The sequence below is a fragment of the Diabrotica virgifera genome, chromosome 6 (assembly GCF_917563875.1).
Source record: "Diabrotica virgifera virgifera chromosome 6, PGI_DIABVI_V3a".
Lineage (NCBI taxonomy): Eukaryota > Metazoa > Arthropoda > Insecta > Coleoptera > Chrysomelidae > Diabrotica > Diabrotica virgifera.
The window spans coordinates 176070907-176094686 of NC_065448.1; the positions used below are offsets into that span (position 1 = coordinate 176070907).

Below are 23780 nucleotides of genomic sequence, written 5' to 3' on the forward strand. Positions count from 1 at the left end.
TAGTGCGACTTGCCGCCGCGGCGGATTAAGTGTCGAGAGGACGCGTATAATAAACAATTAAAAACAACGGTTTAAATTAAAATATGTCCGATTACTTATAAGAAACTTGAAATTGAATGTTTAAGCTTCAATTTAGGCACTTGACAACCTCAAAAATAATTATTTACACATGAGTTTTAAAGCTTATTTTCGCATTTTTTAGATTTTAAATCGCTTAAAACTTGTAATCTATCAACTTTTGCGAAAAAAGATCTTTTTTGTTTAAGATGACCCAAAAATGAGAAAAAAAAATTCGTGGGAAAAAAACGTGATGTTTTGAATTTGTTAAAAAAAGTGTTTCAACAATTTCTGCCTAAAAATTTCGCCCGGTACCCTTCTGATTTGTTGTTATGATGGATATATTTTTTACCAAGTATCCACAAAGAAACCGAATCAGAACAACCAGAGGTAGCATTAGGTCCGGACCCCGGAAGTGTCACAGGTTTTCGAAACGGACCCTCAGGGAAACTAATTGGTGACCCCTGATGTATAGGACCTTTTTTGTTTTAGATTTTATGTAGAACATTTTTGTATGGACCATTGTTTACGCTAAAGCATAGTTTTAGAACTATTGACGAAAAACGTAAAAAAACTACTAATTTACCGACTTCTCCCCCATCTCCCCACAAACCGAACGCTCAAAATGGTGTAACTTTTTACTAAACAATATGGTGACCATATAGAACAATTTGGTGTTGGAGGATAACTTTCACTTTGGATGTCTGGGTTATGCCATTATTTGGATCAATTATATCATACTATATAGCGTGTCTACTTAAGTTGGAAACATATGGGAAACTTTTTTATTAATTTTACGAAAAAAAGTTATTCTTTATAAAAAGTTCTGCATGCCCCAAAACCTAAGATTCAATCATCAGATATAAAATTTTCTCAATATTATACGAGGTACGTCAAAAAATATGAATTTCGGTCAAGGGTAAAGTACCTTTATTTCTCTCAATATCGAAAATTCTTATGATAAAAAGTTGTTTGAAATTAAAAACTAAGATCAAATATGCAATTACATGCTTCTAATTGAAAAAAAAAAATTTTTCTCAAATTTATGGATACCCAACATCGTTTTTAATTATTACAAATATGATAACTCGTTTATTATTCATTTTACGAAAAAAAGTTATTCTTCATAAAAAGCTTTGCATGGTCTAAAATCTAAGACACAACCATGATATATCAACTTTTATGAATTTTATACGAGGTGTGTCAAAAAATATGAAATTCGCTCAAAATTATAGTACCTTTATATTTCACAATATTTCAATTAGAATGATGTTATTGCATATTGAAACATAGTTTTTAATTCTAAACAACTTTTTTAATAACCGTTTTCAATATTGTGAAAAATAAAGGTACTTTACTCTTGAGTGAAATTCATATTTTTTGACAAACCTCGTATAAAATTAATAAAATGTGATATCTGATGGTTGCATCTTCGGTCTTAGGACATACAGAGCTTTTTATAAAGAATACCTTTTTTTCGTAAAAAACATGAAGTAAAAACCACTTCTATGTAAAAGGTATATATTTACTAAAAATTTTTTAGAATCCCAATGGATTCAATAAAATGAGTTCATCAGAACTCATTCTGAGTTCACTCAGAACTACTTCAGTAGTCATCGTTGACCGAAGATGGTTGATTGGGTCCTCGGATAGAGTTTCACCATGTTCCCAGAGGTTTAATCCCTGAACATCGGCGTTTAGCCATTTTAAATTTATTTTAACATAATGTAGATCTATTTATAATCACAACTATTGTTTGGTTCTGGGGCTATTTTGCAAGTATTCAAATTCACTGATGATGGACCGATAGGTTTGAAAACGTTCTGATGAACTCATTTTATTGAATCCATTGGGATTCTAAAAAATTTTTAGTAAATATACCTTTTACATAGAAGTGGTTTTTACTTCATGTTCCAGTTTGTTTAACTATAAGGTATACAGCCAACCCAGGGAACTACCCCTTTTTAGTTTAGTATCAATAAATTTGAGAAAAATTTGGAAAATATTTTTTTCTAATTAGAAGCATGTAATTGCATATTTGATCTTAGTTTATATTTCCAAATTACTTTTCATAATAAGAATTTTCAATATTGAGAGAAATAAAGGTACTTTACTATTGAACGAAGTTCATATTTTTTGACATACTTCGTATAATATTTAAAAAATTTGATATCTGATGATTGAATCTTAGGTTTTAGAACATGCAGAACCTTTTATAAGGAATAACTTTTTTTCGTAAAATGCATAACAAAAAAGTTTTCCATATGTTTCCAACTTAAGTAGACACGCTGTATATTTATTCACGTCTTGCTAGCTTTCGCTGGCAAATGTATTATTTATTATAATTAATTATTACAAATAAGTAAATGAGAGATGGAAGAAATAACCAAATCCCTGAAAAATGGAAAATTCCCTGGTCCTGGGGCCTGGGGATATCCATGTCGAATTAGTGAAAGTCGGTAGGTACAGAGAAACTCCAGGAACAGCTAAAAAACTCTTTCAAGACTTATTAAATGGTGCCGAATTACTAAAAGAGTGGAAATTATCTATCATGTCAACTATCCACAGCAAGGCAGCCAGGGCACCAAGGATCAATAAAAAAATTACAGAGAAATTGCGGTAGACAGTACAATAAGTACGACGTATAGGAAACTTATTAAGAACAACATAAAAAATTACTATAGAAATTACGAAGCAGAGGAGCAAACTAGCTTTAGAGCTGGATGGTCCACAGTAGACCACTTGTATTCTATTATGTTCACCATATAATAAAGAAGTTCACCTGGTGTACGTAGACTTACAAAAAGCATATGGCAGTGTGCCCCTCAGCAAACTACAGTGACTCTAACAGCAAACTGTAGTCAACCCTACAACAAACCAACATTATACATGGTGTTATCAAAGCCATCCAAAGTCTGTATAGTGGAACTGCTGAAAAATTTTAAACTGGATCAAAGATGTCTGAGGGATTTAAGATCACGAAAGGATTGAAGCAGGGTTGATGTATTTCGCCTACTCTTTTCAAAATTTATCTGGAACAAGAACTGGAAAAAATTTATCTGGAAAAAAATAGCCGCCAATAAAGAATTTCACCTGGTGTTCGTAGACTTACAAACAGCATATGATGGTGTGCCCATCAACAAACTATGGTGAACCCTACACCAAACCAACATGGTCTTATCAAAGCAATCAAAAGTGTGTATAATGGAACGACTGCAAAAACTAAAACGGGATCAAGGATGTCTAAGGGATTTAAGGTCACGAAATAATTAAGGCTTGCTGTATTTCGCCTACCCATTTCAAAATGTATCTGGAACAAGCACTCAAGCTGTGCAATCATCCCTCTCAATGACGAGACAACACTATCGCTTTATTTTTCGCTGATGACCAAATTCTGATTGCTCAGGATCCTGACGACTTGAATTACACGATGCGGAAGCTATTTAATAGAAAAATATAACAAATGGGGTCTCGAAGTCAACATTAAGAAAACTGAAGCCATGTGTATTGGAGGGACAAAGCAGTCCATTACATTACACCATGGGGTAGAAATTAAACACTGTGATAAATACAAGTACCTTGGCATGAAGGTAACTCAAGATGGAACACTCGATGCTGCTATAAAAGACAGGAACATACAGGGTAGAAAAGCTATATGCATGGTGAACGGCACTATGTGGGACCAAAGAATATCTAAAGCGAACAAACAGCTCATATACCATACTTAAAAGTGTAATCACATATGGCAGTTAAGTTTGCTCAATGAAACAAACATAAATTGACTTCTGGAGAAGAGCAGCAGGCAAATCAAGAAGAGATCAGATACCAAATAAGAGGATACGAGAAATGATGAGAGTCACGCATACAATAATTGATAACAAAAACAAAACAACTAATATGGTACGGCCATGTATAGAGAATGTCAGATGACAGGATCCCTATAAACAGATTTTGACGTGGACTGCGGACACCACAAGGGAGAAGAAAACGACTAAGTCCAAAAAGAAGCTGGAGGGAGGGAATCGAAAATGAGCTAAAAAATTTTTAGAGGAAAGAGAAGTCGCTCCAGGTCTATGGTTAAACAGAGAAGAATGGCGGTTATGAGTTGAAAGACGTCAGAGAAAGCTGTAAACCGATATTAGTAGTAATCAATCTATTTTTTGACGGCTCTTGTCAGACAAAGTAATACATATAGGGTTTCTTTTTTATGACAACATAATCCTATATTGGAAATCATGCGCTACGCTACTTGAAAGTTTACTAATAGGCAGTTTCGGTATTATTATTTTTAGTTTAACCTTCATCAATCTACCTGTAGATTTATTTACACATACTTATGTTCTTACCTGCATGGGGTAAATGATGAGAGTAAGGTTGTAGAGTAGGGGGTATGTGGTACTGCACCACTTGCATTACAGGATAGCCGTGCATTTTGTTGTATTCGCATAACCGTTCACAAGAATATTACCCCGCGTAACCTAAGACGTAAGGTGCACACTATTATTGTCGCTTTTGCCATTGTATCACAAACACGATAACACCACATTTTATTATTTCTAACAAAACAGCCCCAAAAAATAGATGAGCAGCGATCTTGTCAGCTTTTTACAGAAGCTGCGAATCTTATATGAATTTTGATTTTGGAGGGACATCAATTCCTTGTTCAGGGCAGGACTCACGATCTAGCGTCACGCTTTGCGTTGACACATAGATACTACATATTTAGGAATTCTCAAGTCAATATTTAACTTTGACGATCTGTTAAGACAGTACCTATTATTATTTTTCATATTCAATTTTCTTTTCATTGCAGCTTTTTTTAACGTTTTGATCCAGTTAGATAGACCATACGAAAAATATCAAAAGCATAATATCATCATCATCAAAAGTGGCTCGACAATCCGTTGTGGATCTTGGCCTGCTCGCAAAGAAGTATCCACTCCTGTCGATTTCTGGCAACTTTCCTCCATCTTCTGATCTTTAGGTCTTCTTCCACATCATCAATCCATCTTCTCCGTGGTCGTCCTCTACTTATTGTGCCCTCTGGTCTTCAAAATGTTAATTTCTTCGTGTATTCGTGATTTGATATCCTAGCAATGTGTCCAATCCATCTAAGTCTCTGCACTTTAACGAATTTCATAATATCTGGATCGGTGTATAACTGGTATAGTTCAAAGTTGTATCCTTGACGCCATAGCCTATTTTCATTTATAGCCCCGAAAATCTTTCTAAAGGGTGTGCCCACTACGAAGACCAAAGGATGATATCCTAGCCTAGATCATAGTATCCTATTCTTTATATTCGTGAATTCTGGCATTCAAAATAATGCATTTATTTTACATAGCGGTCGATAATATAGTTTCGATCGCCAGGTAAAATAAATACATTATTTTAAATGCGAGAATTCACGAATATGAAGAGTACGATTTATAGGGATGGCGGTTGTTGACAAAAACACCGGTTTTCGGTTATACCGCTTTTCGGTTATACCGATTTCGCTCCATATAAAATATACCTTTTATTCTACGAAATTATATTTAGTTTTATAGGGTAAACAACTCGGTGAAAACTGGAGTAGGGCTGCGGTCACGTCTTGTGTGAAATTATCTAAAAACAACATTTAAAAATAGGGGAACAACATTTAAAAATGAATGGATGACAGAGGGTCTTCTAAATTCTGTACATGAAAAACATAGATTGTAATGTTGTTGTGAAGCTGTTTCCTTGTGGAATTTTTATAATAAACTAGTCTAAATTCGAAATAAGCCACAACTCAACTAAAAAATAATAATTTTATTAACTTTTCTACGCCCAAATCGGATGTCGAAACGTTAATATAGTATATTAAGTATGGAGAACGGTAAGGGTTTTATACCGATCGAAGACAATTATTGTCTGAGATCGGCTACCCTTAACGTTCGACATGCTTATAACGTTTTTTGCACGATTGATACCATTATAAATTATAAAATTAAACATTTTCGTAATATTGACTAGTTTCATTCATTTTATCAAGATAGATACTTTGGTTGTTAGGTAGTAACTAAGGTGCATAACAACAATGGAGAATTGAGTTTTTATTTAGTTGTCAATAATTTTAAGTACAATTTTGATTATTATAAATTAAAATATGAGCGAAAGTGAATTTGAAGAAATTTAACGGGCTTGGGAAGAAGGGTGTTCCGCAATTATTCCCGAAAAATCCAAAATCCGTTATCAAAATACCTACCAAAGTTTTAAAAAATGGTGCGAAGGCAAGAATTTAAGAATCGAAGAAAAGACTCTATTGGCATATTTCGTTCAAAGACATATGCAGTTGAAAGCTCCTGGAAGCCTCTGGGCAGAATATTCAATGATTAAATCCACCGTTTTTCTTTATGATGGCATTGATATTTCCAAGTTTTCAACTTTGATCGCGTATTTGAAGAGAAAAATTAACAAATTGTACCATAATTTTCAATATTAATAAATAATTTGTTAGTTTTCTTTATTCTTTCAAAAAATAAATTAAAATTAAGAGATTTTTTAACTCGACGGTAAGTGAATTACTTACCGTCGAGTTGGAGTACTTACCGTCGAGTTGGATTACTTACCGTCGAGTTGCTAGTAAATGTCACCTACTGACGTAAAATCTGTCAGGGTAAACAGTAAAATATGATCAATCGTGCAAAAAAATCATTTTTTTAGTTCAATTGTGGCTTATTTCCCATTTAGAATAGTTTGTTACATAGATTGTATGAGCTAATTAGATGAGCTAATCCAAGATCCTACGAATAACTTAGTAGAACAACGATTATAAAAATAAATTAAGGCTTTTAATTAAAAACATAAGAAATAATAACTGACAAAAATAGAAATGGCAAATGAATGAAATACGCATTATAGTACATTAGGACAAAAGTATGGACAAAAAATACCCATGTGTAATGATACATCGTAATGATACATATCAGACATCGTATCATGTACCTACCTCAGCCACAAAGTGTAAATAAAAATAATATACCAATCAACACAGCAAAATATCTTCGTGTGACTCAATTCTTATTGTGTGAAAAGGATAGGTGCGTCAAAACTATCGCACGAGAAAACTCTCGCACGTTCAAAACTCTTATAATGTGAAACAGCACATAGTTTTAAGAATAAAATGCACTCATACGCCTACTCGCACATCTCCCTCATTTCGGCCCTGTTTCAAAAAGCGTCGCTATAGTTACGCTGTGGTCTTTTCTGTCTAATAGTCAATATTTCCTCCCACTACTACACCGTTTGTCCCCTTCCAGCCCTTAACTCCTCACTTCTGCATAATTTGATTTACCTCACGATCCGTTAAGGCTATTGCATTATATTTTAATCAAAAGTAGTGCCCTTAAATAATTTTCCACTTGTTACTTCGTGGGCAAATAATTAAATTGAAAACCGCCACCTGATCCGTGTCTGAGCGTTATCTAAAAGAGATTCTAGCCCTTAACCGTTGAGGTGCGTAATACGTTGCGTGGGGCCTTAACGTACCCCATTTTGAAATAATGTTTATCGGCTTACTTTTTTATAAATTTGAAAAATTGATGTTGTGTATTTACATATTACTTTAAACTACAAATAATAAAAAAAATAACATGTTCTGAATAAAACCCTTGATTTTGACAAACATAAACTTTATTAGTAACTAAAACAAATTCGTTCAGAATTTTAACAGTTAAACTTCAAAAACCACAAAATGAAAGCATATTATTTTTCAACAAAGCTAAAAATAATTCTAATAAAAAAATATGAAAAATTTTTTTAAGAAACGCTTTTCTTTAACAACGAGTAACTAAAATTAAAAATATTAAAAAAAATCAACTAAAAAGCAAAAAATAAAAATTCAAACTTGAAGGATTATTCGAAAAAAACTGTTAGACAGATTAAATATACAAAAATCTCACACATTTGTTAAAAAATTGAAAAAATCTAACACATTCGTTAAAGAAAAGCGTGGGGCGCGAAAAGTAAAAAAGTATCTATCCTCAAATCGTTTATTCGATGAAGCGCCCCACGCTTTTCTTTAACAAATGTGTTAGATTTTTTTCAATTTTTTAACGAATGTGTGAGATTTTTGTATATTTAATCAGTTTTTTTCGAATAATCCTTCGAGTTTGAATTTTTTTTATTTTTTGCCTTTAGGTGATTTTTTTTAATATTTTTAATCTTAGTCACTCGTTGCTAAAAAAAAAGCGTTTCTTAAAAAAAATTTTCATATTTTTTTATTTTTTACTTTTTAGTCTTACACTTTTCAAACATTAAAATATATCGTCATGTTTAAAAAAAAGGATGAGAAACAATTTTTGCATTTATTTCAACATTTGATACATACGTTGTACATTTTCTGTAATTTCTTCATACATTTCTTAAATCAAAATCATTATTTACACCTACTACAGTTTTTACAGTCTTTCCATATCTTCCTTCTAATGCTTTACTATTACAAGGTGTAGACTCTGTTAATTTCCACTCCATCCATTAAGGGTTCGTAACAAACGTTGAATTAATACGCCAAAGCGAATTGTAATGTTAATTGTAGCACGAAACGTCTCTACCGGTGGGTTTTCTAAGACTACGTTAAAAATACAAATTTTTTTAATTCGAGTTTTGGTTTTGAAGTTTTCTTCGTATCGTATTGAAATTTGACACGAATAAGCGCCAATGTTTATATAAACAAAGATATGAGCGTTCAAAATCGTCGCCGCTTAGGATGTTTATAAACATGATTAGCGCAATAAATGACCGTTTTGGAGTGTAATTTCCAGGGGCAACTCCGAATTGCATGAAAATTTGGATTTAGGTTCTACTTACCCTTCACTTCAAAGTTGAAATTGTGTCGTTGGTTGCTTTTACTTGGGGGGTCACAGTCACCCCTTCTCGGGGGTGAAAAAACATACGTTCAAGATAAGACCGGAAATGGATAAATTGACTGATTTTAAGCACCTTTTGTTCTATAAAGTTTTTTACGTAAGTCAATACTTTTCGAGTTATTCGCGATTTAAAATGTTGATTTTTCGACAAAAAAACTACGTTTTCATACCGTTTTTCGCAAAAAACTCAAAAAGTACATATTTTATCGAAAAAAATATTTTTAAAAAAGTGTAGCTTATAAAAAAACGAAAAAGATGGTGTACCAGTAAAGTCTACAAATTGAGTAGAAGCAAAGTTGTAGCTCATGAAAAATACGTTCTTATTCGTCTAATTCCAAATCGAATAATTCAACGCGAAATCACCGAAGAATGAAGCACTTTTCGGGAAAACCTTATTAACATTTTTAAAGTATCTAAAAAAAGCTTACTACTTGTTTTTTACAAAAGTTTCCAGCATCAAAAATAAACGAGTTACACTGAAAAGAAAAGTTTGCCCCTTTTTTGGTAAAAAAAATCGTGAAAACCTCCCTCTATTTAGCACCCTAAATGAATTTAGTCGTTACCGCTTTACCATTTATTTTAACTGTATGTGTATTGTTTATATAATCTGTAAGTTTGATTGGTTTGAAGTGCTCATTTTTGAAAAAATTTGGTTTTATAGTAAAAAAATTTTCTAAAAATTTTTGAAAAATTTCCTTTTTTCAAAATAACTTAAAAAGTATTAGTGATAAGAAAAATCTGAAACAGTAAAAAATATAGATTTTGCTATTATAAATATGCTAGTTTAATTTTGTTTCTCAGTAAGACAAAAATTGGTTAAGATATGGCTGTTCAAAATTTGCATACACTCGTGATTAGTGACCCATTCAAGCTTTTTCAACTATAACCCTTTCAAAAATAAACAGTTTAAACCGGTAAGACTGGCAGATCATAAATAAAATAAATAGGTAAGTAAATTGTTTGTAAAGCGGTAGCGATTAATTTTATTTGGGGAGCTAAACATGGGAAGATTTTCATGATTTTTTACAAAAAAAAAGAGGGCCAACTTTATTTTGAGCGTAATTCGCTTATTTTTAAAGCTAAAAACTTTTGTTAACAATTAAAATAAAGCTTTTTATAAACACTTTAAAAAAGTTAAAATGGGTTTTTCCCGAAAAGTGCTTAATTTTTCGGTGATTTCACCTTGAAATATTCGATTTGGAATTAGACGAATAAGAACGTATTTTTCATGATCTACAACTTTGTTTTTACTTGATTGATAGACTTTACTGACACACCATTTTTTTTTTTTTTGTTTTTTATAAGCTACACTTTTGCTAAGAATATTTTTTTCGATAAAATATTTACTTTTTGAGTTATTTCCGAAAAACCGTCTGAAAACGTAGTTTTTTTGTCGAAAAATCAACATTTTCAATGACAAATAACTCGAAAAGTATTGACTTACGTAAAAAACTCTATAGAACAAAAGTTGCTTAAAATCAGTCAATTTATCCATTTCCGGTCTTATCTTGTTTTTTCACCCCCAAAACGTATGTTTTTTCACCCCCGAGAAGGGGTGACTGTCACCCCCCAAGTAAAAGCAACGAACGGCACAATTTCAACTTTGAAGTGGAGGGTAAGTAGAACCTAAATCCAAATTTTCATGCAATTCGGAGTTGCCCCTGAAAATTACACGGTATCGCCGCATTTCCCGTTCATTTACTGGGCTAGATGTACAAACATGAAAAGTAGTCGGAATCGGCAAAAAATTTGAAATTTTATGGTTTATTTATGAATCATAACGTAAACAATTAACGTAAAAAGTGAAATTATGTATAAATCATATAATTAGCTACAATCTATAAAAGTTTCAAGTTTCTACATTGTAAAAAACAAGAGAATTTAAGCATTTTCCATTAAAATCGTTTTTTATTTAATCAATTAATAAATATAAAAAAAATTATTGACTATTCGTGTATTGTTCCCGCAGATTCATATGTCTGCAAATTTTTATTCATTTGCATTGAAGAAAAGGCAGTCAAATTAACGTCTAAAGATTTGACCCAAACGATTGAACTAAAGAAAAGCGTTTAAAAAGTGTAATTTGTTAAGAAATTACACTAGATTTATTCGACCAAATGTTCTCTGCAGGTATGGCTATTGTATCGTATATACAATATATTGTTTCCTCTTCAGTACCGCTATCTAAATCGCTAAACCACTGCAAAACAGTCTCCTCAAAGTTGGGATCATTGTAGGATATTTTTTTTATTACCTACTGGCCACTTTTCTACAAAAAACCAGAATTACATAATAAAAAAATTACACGGTGATGTGGTGCCTTCACGTACCCCAGCTAGTATCTCTCTCCTATGGCGCTATAGCCCAAGTCGGGCACTTTCCTCCCCCAGCATCCGCCTCCAAGTATCTCTGTCTCTGGCTGCTCTTCTCAAGTTGTCTACTCTAAATATCTCTTTGGCATCGGTTCTCACTTCGTCTATCCACCTCTTTCTTGATCTTCCTACTGGCCGACGTCCCATCATAGTGCCGCTAAGTGCTCTACTAGGTGTTTTGTCGTTATCCATTCTTATAAGGTGTCCTGTCCAGCGCAATCTTTGAATTTTTGCATAATTTGCTGTAGGCGGTTCTCTGTAATATACCCCATCCAATATTTAGCACGAAATAAAAGTAAAATAATAATTCACAAGGCTTTTTCCTCGTAACCGCTCTCATAAAACTACTTAACCGATGCATTCCTAAAAGAGACTGGTGATTACATCGCCGTTACCTTGAAATATCACCAATATTTGGTAGTGGTAGCGTAGGGTGACCAAACGTTACGTAAAAACGGGATTGTCCCGTTTTTTAACGATTTGTCCCGGGGTCCCGACAAAGTCTCTCGGGAGGCCTAAATGTCCCGTATTTACGTTGGGTTGATTTTATGTATCTGACTATATTTTCTCTCTTAAATTCTTCTTCAATTTCGGCATTTGTTTTCATTCTTATTCCTCCCTCTCTTGTTACATTCTGGCCAAGTATATTGTTCTCATTATTTTTCTTTCAGATTTCAGAAGGCTATATTCATCTTTCTTGTTATTCGTCGTTGTTTCCATTCCATATGTAACAACAGGTCTTATTAAGGTCTTATATAGGTTCATCTTTGTTTTCTTTCTTAGAGTTTTGCTTCTCAGCAAATTTTTATTCATTCCATATATTTTTTGCTTTTCAGAATTCTTTCCTCTGTTCTCTCTTTTTCGGTTTTCCCTATTGTTACTCCCAAGTAGCTAAAGGTGGATATAGTTTCAAATTGATGGTTCTGTGTTATTAGATATTTCTGAGTTGTTGTGTCGTCCTTGCCTATCGTCATGTATTCTAGGTGCGCTACTGCTCCTAGTAACCCGGTCTATACAGGGTGTCCAGAAACTCTACCGACAAACGAAGACAGGAGATTCCTCAGATAATTTGAAGACAATTTAACCCAATTCACCTAGTCCGAAAATGCTTCCTAAGGGAGCTAGAGCTCTTTGAAGATGGCGCCATGTAATTAGTTTTTCTTAAATACCTCCAGAACGCTTCTATTTAGAAAAACGAAAATTTGTATACATATTTACTTTCCAGAAATGAGTCGATTCCATCCATTGCGAATTTCTAGTACCGGTCATAGGCGTCCGTTTTGGGTAGGGCAACGAATATGTTATCGCATAACTTTTTTGTCTTTAACTTTTAAGCATTTTTGATACTGGATTATTAAATTGTGAGTTATTCTAGTACTAAAAGGTACTCTTACTTTAAGTCGGTAGGACACACCGTTTTCTAGAAAAATCGATTTGAAAGTTTTTGGTTTTGGGAATTTGAAAAAAAAAATTGAAAAAAATTAATAAAAAAACGATGTATTTTACCAATCTAAAGCAAGAGTAACTTTTAGTACTCGAATATCTCATAATTGAATAATCTAGTGTCAAAAATACTTAAAAATTAAAGATAATAAAGTTATGCTATAAACTGACTGTTGACCTACCCAAAACGGACGCCTATGACCGGAACTAGAAATTCGCCATTAATGAAATCGATTAATCTCTGGAATATAAATAAATGTACCAGTTTTCATCTTTCTAAATAATTTTTTTTGAATCTTCTTATTTGAAATTCAAAGAACGAAAAATTTTCAAATCGATTTTTCTAGAAAACGGTGTGCTATCGACTTAAAGTAAGAGTACCTTTTAGTACTAGAATACCTCACAATTTAATAATTCGGAATCAAAAATGCTTAAAAATTAAAGACAAAAAAGTTAGGCGATTAAATAACCGTTGCCCCTACCCAAAAAGGACACCTATGACCGGTACTTGAAATTCGTAATGGATGGAATCGATTCATTTCTGGAAAGTAAATATGTACACCAATTTTCGTTTTTCTAAATAGAAGCGTTCTGGAGGTATTTAAGAAAAACTAATTACATGACGCCATCTTCAAAGAGCTCTAGCTTCCTTATGAAGCATTTTCGGACTAGGTGAATTGGGTTAAATTGTCCTAAAATTATCTGAGGAATCTCCTGTCTTCGTTTGTCGGTAGAGTTTCTGGACACCCTGTATAGACATTTCAAATAACAAAAATTGCCGGAGAGCCAAATTTTGGTGGAGAGCTAGGGTATACCATAACAAATAAAGTTTAAAAAGTCCCCATCGATCCCATGTGTGCGTCAAAAGTTATTCGGGGTCAAAGGTCAAAATTTGAGATTTTTTGGACTTTTTTCGAAAACGGTAGGTTTTATCAAAAAAAACCTTAAACCAAAGTTGTAGATCTTAAAATTCTCTACAAAAATAGTCCTTACTATTTTTTTCCTAAGAGTTGCCATTCCTGAGATATCGCGATTCAAAGAGTCACATTATACATGATATGCACACGTTTCCATACCACCTGTGAGGTAGTGTACTCGGCGCGTTTTTTTACCGTGGTTTCCCCTGTAGGCCTACTCCACTAACTGTTTTGACAATTTTAGGATAATTTAAGGAAACAATACCGGTCAAGTTCTAGATATTACCTTATTATTGATATTGATTATTGATATTGCTATTGGTTATTAGGTTAACTATTGTTTTGATTTCTTTAGATATTTTAATCAGATTCATATTCTTGAAAGTCTACTTCAACAGTCAAGTCTTCTTCGATTTCATCTTCTTCCTCTTCCTCTTGCTGGATGTTCAAAAATTGTTCAAATGTGACTTAGTCAGTGGTCTCTTCATTAAAATCACAGGAGTCTTCCTCTGTTGTACTAAACTGGACATTTGAGCAAGACTGACCTTGGCAGTTGGTACACACTAGAGAACACAGCAACCCGACTTTTTTACATCCACATTTGGCACTACAACCTTTTTTGCAATTGCAAAAAATAGTGTTAAGGAGTTTTTCTGGAGCAGGTGGGAGTAAGGTTTTAATCGGTTCCAGAGTATTATCTATTAATTTCCAACCCCAGTCTTCTGGATTCAGTTCATTGCCTAGCCATGTTTGAACTTGATAATATACTCGATACAAATGTTGAAAATCAGATGCTGCTTGGAGGAAGGCATGATAGTTGTACTTGTTTCTTGTTTTGCGTATTTTTTACAAAAGTTAAGTATCGGTATTTATCAAGACAAATAATTTTTTTTGGAGCTCCATAAACCGCAAGAAGAAAGCTGAAAGAAAGTTGAAATGCTAACTGACAAATTAACAGCTGCGAATATTGAAGTGAAACAAGCTAAAAATGACGCAGATATCCTTATAATTGAGACAGCAATTGAAAAATTTAAGGCAACAAACACAACAATTGTAGTTGGTGAAGGTGTTGATTTGTTGGTACTGATTACTGCAAGGACACCAGTAGATAAAGTTATTTATTTTCTGAAACCTGGAAGGGCTCAACAGCGAACAGAGATATATTCTTCGAATAGTTTATCGGCTTATCCCAAATGCCAAAAGTACATTTTATTTTTAGCTGCGATAACCTGCTGCGACACTACGTCCGCAATGTACAGAAGGGGCAAAACGTCAGTACTTAAATTATTCGAAAAAAAAAAAAGATTTGACTGACTGCTGTACAGTTTTTACAGAACTTTATTCTACACCGCAAACAATAATGACGGAAGGAATTCGCTTTCTTCTTGCGGTTTATGGAGCTCCAAAAAACATTATTTGTCTTGATAAATACCGATACTTAACTTTTGTAAAAAATACGCGAAACAAGAAACAAGTACAACTATCATGTCTTCCTCCAACATCAGCATCTGCTTTTCAACATTTGTATCGAGTATATTATCAAGTTCAAACATGGCTAGGCAATGAAGTGAATCCAGAAGACTAGGGTTGGAAATTAATATATAATACTCTGGAACCGATTAAAACCTTACTCCCACCTGCTCCAGAAAAACTCCTTAACACTATTTTTTGCAATTGCAAAAAAGGTTGTAGTGCCAAATGTGGATGTAAAAAAGTCGGGTTGCTGTGTTCTCTAGTGTGTACCAACTGCCAAGGTCAGTCTTGCTCAAATGTCCAGTTTAGTACAACAGAGGAAGACTCCTGTGATTTTAATGAAGACACCAATGACTCAGTCACATTTGAACAATTTTTGAACATCCAGCAAGAGGAAGAGGAAGAAGATGAAATCGAAGAATACTTGACTGTTGAAGTAGACTTTCAAGAATATGAATCTGATTAAAATATCTAAAGAAATATCTGATTAAAATATCTAAAGAAATCAAAACAATAGTTAACCTAATAATCAATAGCAATATCAATAATCAATATCAATAATAAGGTAATATCTAGAACTTGAGCGGTATTGTTTCCTTAAATTATCCTAAAATTGTCAAAACAGTTAGTGGAGTAGGCCTACAGGGGAAACCACGCCACGGTAAAAAAACGCGCCGAGTACACTACCTCAGGTGTGGTGTGGAAACGTGTGCATATCATGTATAATGTGACTTTTTGAATCGCGATATCTCAGGAAGGGCAACTCTTAGGAAAAAAATAGTAAGGACTATTTTTGTAGAGAATTTTAAGATCTACAACTTTGGTTTATGGTATAGTAAGGACTATTTTTGTAGAGAATTTTAAGATCTACAACTTTGGTTTATGGTTTTTTTTTTGATAAAACTTACCGTTTTCGAAAAAAATCCAAAAAATCTCAAATTTTGACCTTTGACCCCGAATAACTTTTGACGCACACATGGGATCGATGGGGACTTTTTAAACTTTATTTGTTATGGTATACCCTAGCTCTCCACCAAAATTTGGCTCTACGGCAATTTTTGTTATTTGCCAAGCATTTTGATGTCTAAGTTGACCGGATTATAGGATGTGTTCCGTTTTTTCAAGTTTATGATTTGGTCACCCTATGGTGAAGTCGTATATGACACCACTTCACCAGTTCAGGGCTAATGAAACACGCTGCAGATTGTTTTCGGTTGATATACGAAATGGCAAAAGTAGAGTAATCTGATGGTGGTAAAAATAGGAAAAGAAAAAATGAATGAAAAAATGAAATATATAAAGATTTGGAAGGAATGGGTATATGATCTTTGAAAATAAAAGGTTACCAACAATGAAGCTAATTTAACTGTAACAAAAAGATAAAGCTAAGTAGAAGCACATAAAAGCCTATATGATAAACTTGACATCAAAGGGAAATAGGGAAAACGCATATACATACATATTAAAACATATACAGTGAGCACGTGAAAGTTGAAATAAATTCATTTTTTCGGGAATGGAAATTCGAATTTGTGATGAATGTTTCCATTTTGGAAATAAATTCCGAAACCGGTCGATTTTTATTTTTAAATTATGATTTGTCGGCATATAATATCTATATCATACTAGTGGCTTCATGATTTTTTTTAATGAGAATAGGAGTCGTTTGCTAGCTTATTTGAAAGATTATTCAATTCTCTATACAGGGTGTTTGGTAAAGAATAGGCCATAGCTTAATCTTAGATTCCTGGGGTTAAAATAGGTCGATTTAAGCTAATTTACTTTAGTACGAAAGTTGATAATAACCGAAATACAGGGTGTCAAAGTTAAACTTTTATTTTACTTATTCTTAAATATTTCCTGACAGGCATGGGATAACAACACAAAATTTGGTAAGCGGGGTTTTTTGGGATGAGAAATCTAAATTCGCCACCAAAAATGATGTATTATCCAGAGGGTGCCACATACGTCTTTCAGCTCTCATTTTTAATACGTTCAATTTTTTTTATCCCCCACTCTACATACTTTTTGAATCAAAACTTTTATTATCTTAATATAATTATTAATTCCCTATCGACACCCTATATAATTATTACTATAATTATCTATTTTTAATATTTAAACATCTATTTTTATGTAATGTCGTTCAATAAACACAATGGTTTACATTTTTTTGCGCTTGCTATTGTAGTTTTCAGGAAAATTGCGGAAAATCTCTATTTTCCATTTTTCCGGATTTCTCGGCATTTTCTCGGAAAACTAATTTCAGATTCGGATTCTTGAGAGTCGAAAACATGGTGCAAAAGGTTTTCGTCTTCTCTGCCAATTTTGAGCAGTTGAAAATATTTCAGTGGATTAGGTTAGTTAATTCTGTAGTTTGTTCCTGATGAAGTTGAAAAAGTATCTAAATATTCAACGGGATATCGAATTCAACAGAAATAAATGTAGTTTTAATGCAAGCGGGGATTTTTGCAGTTACTCGAGCCCGTCAGATTATCATACGGGGAGAAACCTGATACCCTGCAGATGTACCTCTACCATATATTGGCTCTTAACACAGGGGAGTTCGTTAAGGGGGGCCCGAAAAAAAATCTAAATCAGATTAAGATAAGGCAAGTTAAGTACATGCAAAAGAGTGTATGTGTGTGTGGTTGGGATATTGACTGCGAAACCTAAGGCTTCATTCGCCTAATCATATTTACCTTTGATTCTTATAACAAAAATAAAATTTATTAACATTTTATATCAATATTATTAATGTTTTTAAACAATATCATTATGGTAAAAAAGGAGGAAAGGATTATGTGTCGGATTGACCGAAAGTGTTCCTGTGGCGGTTGGTTTGGATTAAGGTCCTTCACTTAGTTCCTCCCTGAGTAAGAGGACAACAGCAAAGCCTGTACTGATTATGGAACCACAGTTTGTTAAACCATTTATTGAAAATTTTTCTGAAGGTAATACATTGTCGTATCTACAATAAATGCGAGGAATACCTAAGTGACACACAGTTTGGTTTCCGTAACGGGTTTGGAACGAGACAGGCAGTGTTTGGGATGAACGTACTTGATCAAATATATCGAGATATATCTGTAGACATATGCTGTTGTTTTATTGACTTCCAAAAGGCATTTGATCGTGTTAAGCCCTCTATATTGATCTAAGTTCTAAAAGACATTGGCTTGGACGGCAGAGATGTTCGAATAATTGCAAATTTATATTGGAATCAAACAACTTCAGTTTTAGTAGATGGTGTTGAATCACAGGCTCTTAATATTAAAAGAGGAGTACGGCAGGGATGCCTCTTGTCACGCCTGCTTTTCAACGTTTACTCCGAAAGAATTTTCACAGAAATGCACTTTCTGAAAAACAAGAAGGAATAATAATTGTGAACGGTGAAGTCGTCAATAATTTGCAATATGCGGACGATACAGTACTCCTAGCTTCTAGTCAAGGAGATCTGCAAACACTACTGACTTGATAGCGTTGTTGAGAATTGTAGGGAAGCAGGTCTGAATCTGAACATAGGGAAAACCAAAATACTTGTAATAAGTAAACAACAGAATATAAAACCGTCTATATGTAAATAATTCCAAACTTGAGCAAGTTGATAAAATCGTTTACCTTGGACAGCAATTAAATTGTAACGCAGAAAGTCACGGCGAAATTAGATCTAGGATAGAGCAGGCCAGAGCCGCTTTTAGAAGAATGTCCAAGGTGTTATGTAACAGAGACCTAAATATGGCATTGAGTATCCGCCAACTTCGCTGCTACGTGTTCTCGGTCTTACTCTCGGTGTCGCAATACTCTACATTCTACAATTGGCAAACTTGCAAATCACATAAAATTAATGTTCGTACACAGTTTTCTAATATTATCCAGTTCCGAATCTAGTGGTTATATTTCTCCCGTATTGTCCAGTTTCACTTCCAGTGATTGTATTTTTTTTTTTGTTTTTTTTTGAAATATTTATTTATTATTTTATTATATTTTTTTATTGTGCTCATATCTCTTTTCTTTTATCTATTTATTGATTTTTTGATCTTTTTTGTCTCTTTTTTTTATCTTTTTGGACCAATATTTTTTTTATATTAGAATGATTTTTTCTTTTATTTTTCGTTTACTTTTTTTTTCATTTTTTTTTTATCTTTTCCAATTACATATGTACAATTTTGGTATACATTTTCTTTATAAACTAATACTTCAAATTCTTATATTTAAACTGCTGATATAAAAATGTGTTGATATAAAAACTTATAAACTTCTAAATTGTTAGACACTATGAATTCATGGTTTTACTAAAAATTTAATTTTCATAATTAATTCCATAAACATATTGATCTTCGTTCTATTTTTATTGCAATTTAATATCATATGTTCTAGTGTGCTATATTCCCCACATTCGCAGTTTGGGGAATTTACCATTTTTAATTTAAATAAGTGTGAAGGTGCTAGTGAGTGATTAAATCTGATTCTACAAATCATCTTTTTTTTCAATGCCATTAGAGAACAAAAGAGTGTATATTTCAAAAATCTGACGGGTTTCAAAATGAGTGAGTCCCAAAGTTTAACAAGAAAAAGCGAATATTTCGCGAAATGAATGACAGATCGAAAAACTTAAAAATGCAGTGGGTGATCATATTATTAGAGCCACCTCAGAAAATTTTACTTTTGTATAATAATTGTATGTACGTTATTTCTTTATACTGTCCACGTTGCCTTTGAAACTTTAGAAATGGGTGCTATGTTTCTGTTGGAGTGATTAGTATTGAATATTAAAGTTTTATTTCTGCTATTTTCCTTGGTGAGATGTCTTTGGATTGCCCATGATGTTCTGGTACCACTAGTGTAAGGAACGCGCAATTTTTACTAAATTCACAAAAATAGTATAGGTCTGTCAGAATATCACTAGAGAGCAATGAAAACCCTCAAAGTTTATTATAACTCTAAATACCAAGAATACAAAATAATAGGCACACGAGTTGCAAGCTAGGCTGTGCAGCACTGACAAACAATGGCATCACCCACTGTATGTGCTCAATATTTTTTAAAAATCTATCGAATGATACCTAAGACGATTTCCTACTGAGAGGGGTGCCCTCCTCTCCTGAGGAGAGGGGGGGAGAGGGATCTTAAATAGGAACCCCCATTTTTATTGCAGATTTGGATTCCTTACGAAAAAATAGGTAACTTTTATTCTAAACATTTTTTCGAATTATGGATAGATGGCGTTATAATTGAAAAAAACGATTGTTGGAAATGGAAAATTAAATTAAAAACGCTGGACGGAAGGGTCGCCCGAGAACTTTATCGTACCGATCTATTATCGTTCTGGTACTAGATACTGGCATTCTATAAAAATAACAAAGTTACTCGTTATTTTGATATTTTAGAATTTCAAATTAGTTCATTTTTCTGAGAAATTAATAGCTTACATTATTTACATTTCATTCTATTTCGATTATGCCAGCCAAGATATTATCTCCGAATTCTATCCTACTGCATGGATTTTAAGGAAATTTTGGGAGTAGCCCAATCTCCTAATTCAAAGTCAATCCTATATACTATGGCGCTTTTATCATGGGGGCGGTTTCCACCACTTCTCAGGGGTGAAATATTTTTATTTTCGAATTACATGGAGAAAAAGGAAGATTTTTAAGGAAATTTAAAAATTTATTCTATAATTTGATCACATTTTCTACAAAAACCATTCATTTTAATCTCGTTCAACTTTTTGAAAGTAGAAGTAACACTATATTAAAAGGTATTGCAAAAGAAAAACAATACATTTAAATTATGTTGGATGGGGAGTTAAATGTATATACTTTTCATTTTTCCTTAAAGTACATTAGTCATATATTTTTTTACACCATATCTCGCTTAATTTGTATGTAACCGACATTTAACGGTGCTCGTTTTAAAGGCCTTTTTAAACACTACAAAAGGTGTTGGTAGCATTATACACCTAAAACCTACCGTTCCTCTGTTATTTTAAGTTGAATAAACCAATTTGAGCATGCACCAAAAAACAAACTATTTTCACCTACCATATCTATTTTTGTATTATATATACAACATTTACGAATGAACGAATCTCTTTATTATTTATAATCTAAATAATGTTTTATATAGTGTTTTTAGTTCGATGCATAGTTTTTAAGGTATTCACAAAAGATCCGTCCGAAAAGGTGTCATTTTTCAATGAAAATGGCCAATTTTCAACTACGCATAACTCAAAAAGTATTGAGTTCTCAAAAAAAAGTATAGACCAGTTTTTGCTTAGACATAGGTTTTTTAGCCACTTCCGTGCTTACTTTGACCAACAAATTTTCCACCCCCTTGAAGAAGTGGGAACCGCCCCAAGATAAAAGCGCCATAGTATATAGGGTTGATTTTGTTTCTTGAGCTATTCCCTACTTACTGTGAAAATATCAAGTACATCAATGTAGTAGGATAGAATTCGGAGCCAAATACCCTCATTGAGTGCCCTACAATAATGCTCTGCTATGATCGCGTGAGAGAGGACACACTTAAGATTATATCAAAATTTCTATTTACCGTAACTTTTCGAGTTTTTGAGGCACAGCAACGAATTTTATGTCATTGGAAAGGTAATGTTGCATTCTTTCAAAATATGTAAAAATATACAGGGCGCATCTAAAAAGATTAAGATTTTTTATTCATTTCCGGTTCAACCGGAAGCCATATTTTTGGTAAAATTTATTGTGATAATAGATAATAATGTACCATATATGTCTGCAAAATTTAAAATTTAAGTTTCTATTATGAAGGAAGTTACGGGCACTCAAACATTTTTTTATAAAAAATACATAACTCGGCTCCTATAGGGAGTTAAGAAATCTGACTAATGTCATTCAATTTACCGATAGGATATCAAAAACATATCAAAAAATAAAAAAATTCCTTGGAGCCATTTTTGAGAAAATCTAGTTCAAATTTATGTCAAATTTTGACCCCTTAAATATAGGCAACCCGTAACTTTCTCTGAAAAACGATAACATTCCTCTTATAGCCCCATCTTTAGGCTATATAACGACGTTTTCAAATTAAACTTATCTTAAACAAGTTTTTAGATAGGTAGCGAAATGTGTCGGATGGGCGGTCGGCCATGTTGGCCGCCATTTTGAATTTGGAAATGTCAAATTCCGTATTTTTATTTACCTATCGATGAGCTTACTTTGAGTTGAATTTCATTCATTTCGGTAAAAATTTGCAAAAATGGGCCCTAAATAACCCCCCTATTTCGGCCCCCCTTTGAAAGGTTTTTTTTAAAAGCTTAGTTTCTCGACAAAATTCTCTTAAACCTACTCATACCGAATTTCATCAAAATCGGTTCGGTAGTTTTTGCTGGGTGGTGGCGACATACGTACGTACATACTTCCGACATGTTTTTTACTTTATCGTACTATATACGTAGTATAGTATAATAGATAAAGTTATAGGATCGTGCAAAAATTTTTTTTTCAGATTTCACTTTTTTTTACGTTTTGAGTCCCCCTGAGTCTAAAAAGCAAATAAAAAAAACATGTCGGAAGTATGTACGTACGTATGTACGTACGTATGTACGTACGTATGTCGCCACCGCCCAGCAAAAACTACCGGACCGATTTCAATGAAATTCGGTATGAGTAAGTTTAAGAGAATTTTGTCGAGAAACTAAGCTTTTAAAAAAAATCTCTCAAAGGGGGGCCGAAATAGGGGGGTTATTTAGGGTCCATTTTTGCAAATTTTGACCGAAACGAATGAAATTTAACTCAAAGTTAGCTCATTGATAGGTTAATCTAAATACGAAATTTGACATTTCCAAATTCAAAATGGCGGCCAAAATGGCCGACTGCCCACCCGACACATTTCTCTACCTATCTAAAAACTTGTTTAAGATAAGTTTAATTTGAAAAAGTCGTTATATAGCCTAAAGATGGGGCTCTAAGAGGAAGATTATTATTTTTCAGAAAAAGTTATGGGTTGCCTATATTTAAGGGGTCAAAATTTGACATAATTTTGAACTAGATTTTCTCAAAAATGGCTCCAAGGAATTTGTTTATTTTTTGATGTAGTTTTGATATCCTCTAGGTAAATGGAATGACATCAGCCAGATTTCTTAATTCCCCATAAGAGGGGAGTTATGAATTTTTTATAAAAAAATATTCGGCTGCCCGTAACTTCCTTTGTAATAGAAACTAAAATCTGAAATTTTGCAGATATACATGATACTTTATTATCTATTATAACAATAAATTTTACCCAAAATATGGCTTCCGGTTGAAACGGAAATGAAAAAAAAATCTCAATTTTTTTAGATACGCCCTGTATATTTTTACATATTTTGAAAGAATCCAAAATTACCTTTCCAATGACATAAAACTCGTTGCTGTAGCTCAAAAACTCGAAAAGTTACAGTAAATAGAAATTTTGCTATAATCTTGTGTGTGTTCTCTCTCACGCGATGATAGCAGAGCATTATTATAGGGCAGTGAATGAGGGTACTTGGCTCCGAATTCCATCCTACTACATCGATGTACTTGATATTTTCACAGAAGGTAGGGAATTGCTCAAGAAACAAAATCTACCCTATATACTATGGCGCTTTTTATCTTGGGGCGGTTCCC

General features: G+C 33.1%; 1 protein-coding gene across 2 annotated transcripts in view; it reads right to left on the reverse strand.

Annotated features, from left to right (window-relative positions):
- The window catches only part of LOC114328623 (uncharacterized), a 125195-nt gene that overhangs the window by 52412 nt on the left and 49003 nt on the right, over nt 1–23780 (reverse strand). The window contains exon 1 of one of the 2 annotated variants that reach the window (XM_050653383.1): nt 4404–4687. The exons of the other annotated variant lie outside the window; for it this stretch is intronic. Coding sequence (XP_050509340.1) covers nt 4404–4488 — 85 coding nt within the window. The 5' untranslated portion in view covers nt 4489–4687. Of the gene's footprint in view, nt 1–4403; nt 4688–23780 lie in introns of those variants that run through there. 2 annotated transcript variants of the gene reach the window in all.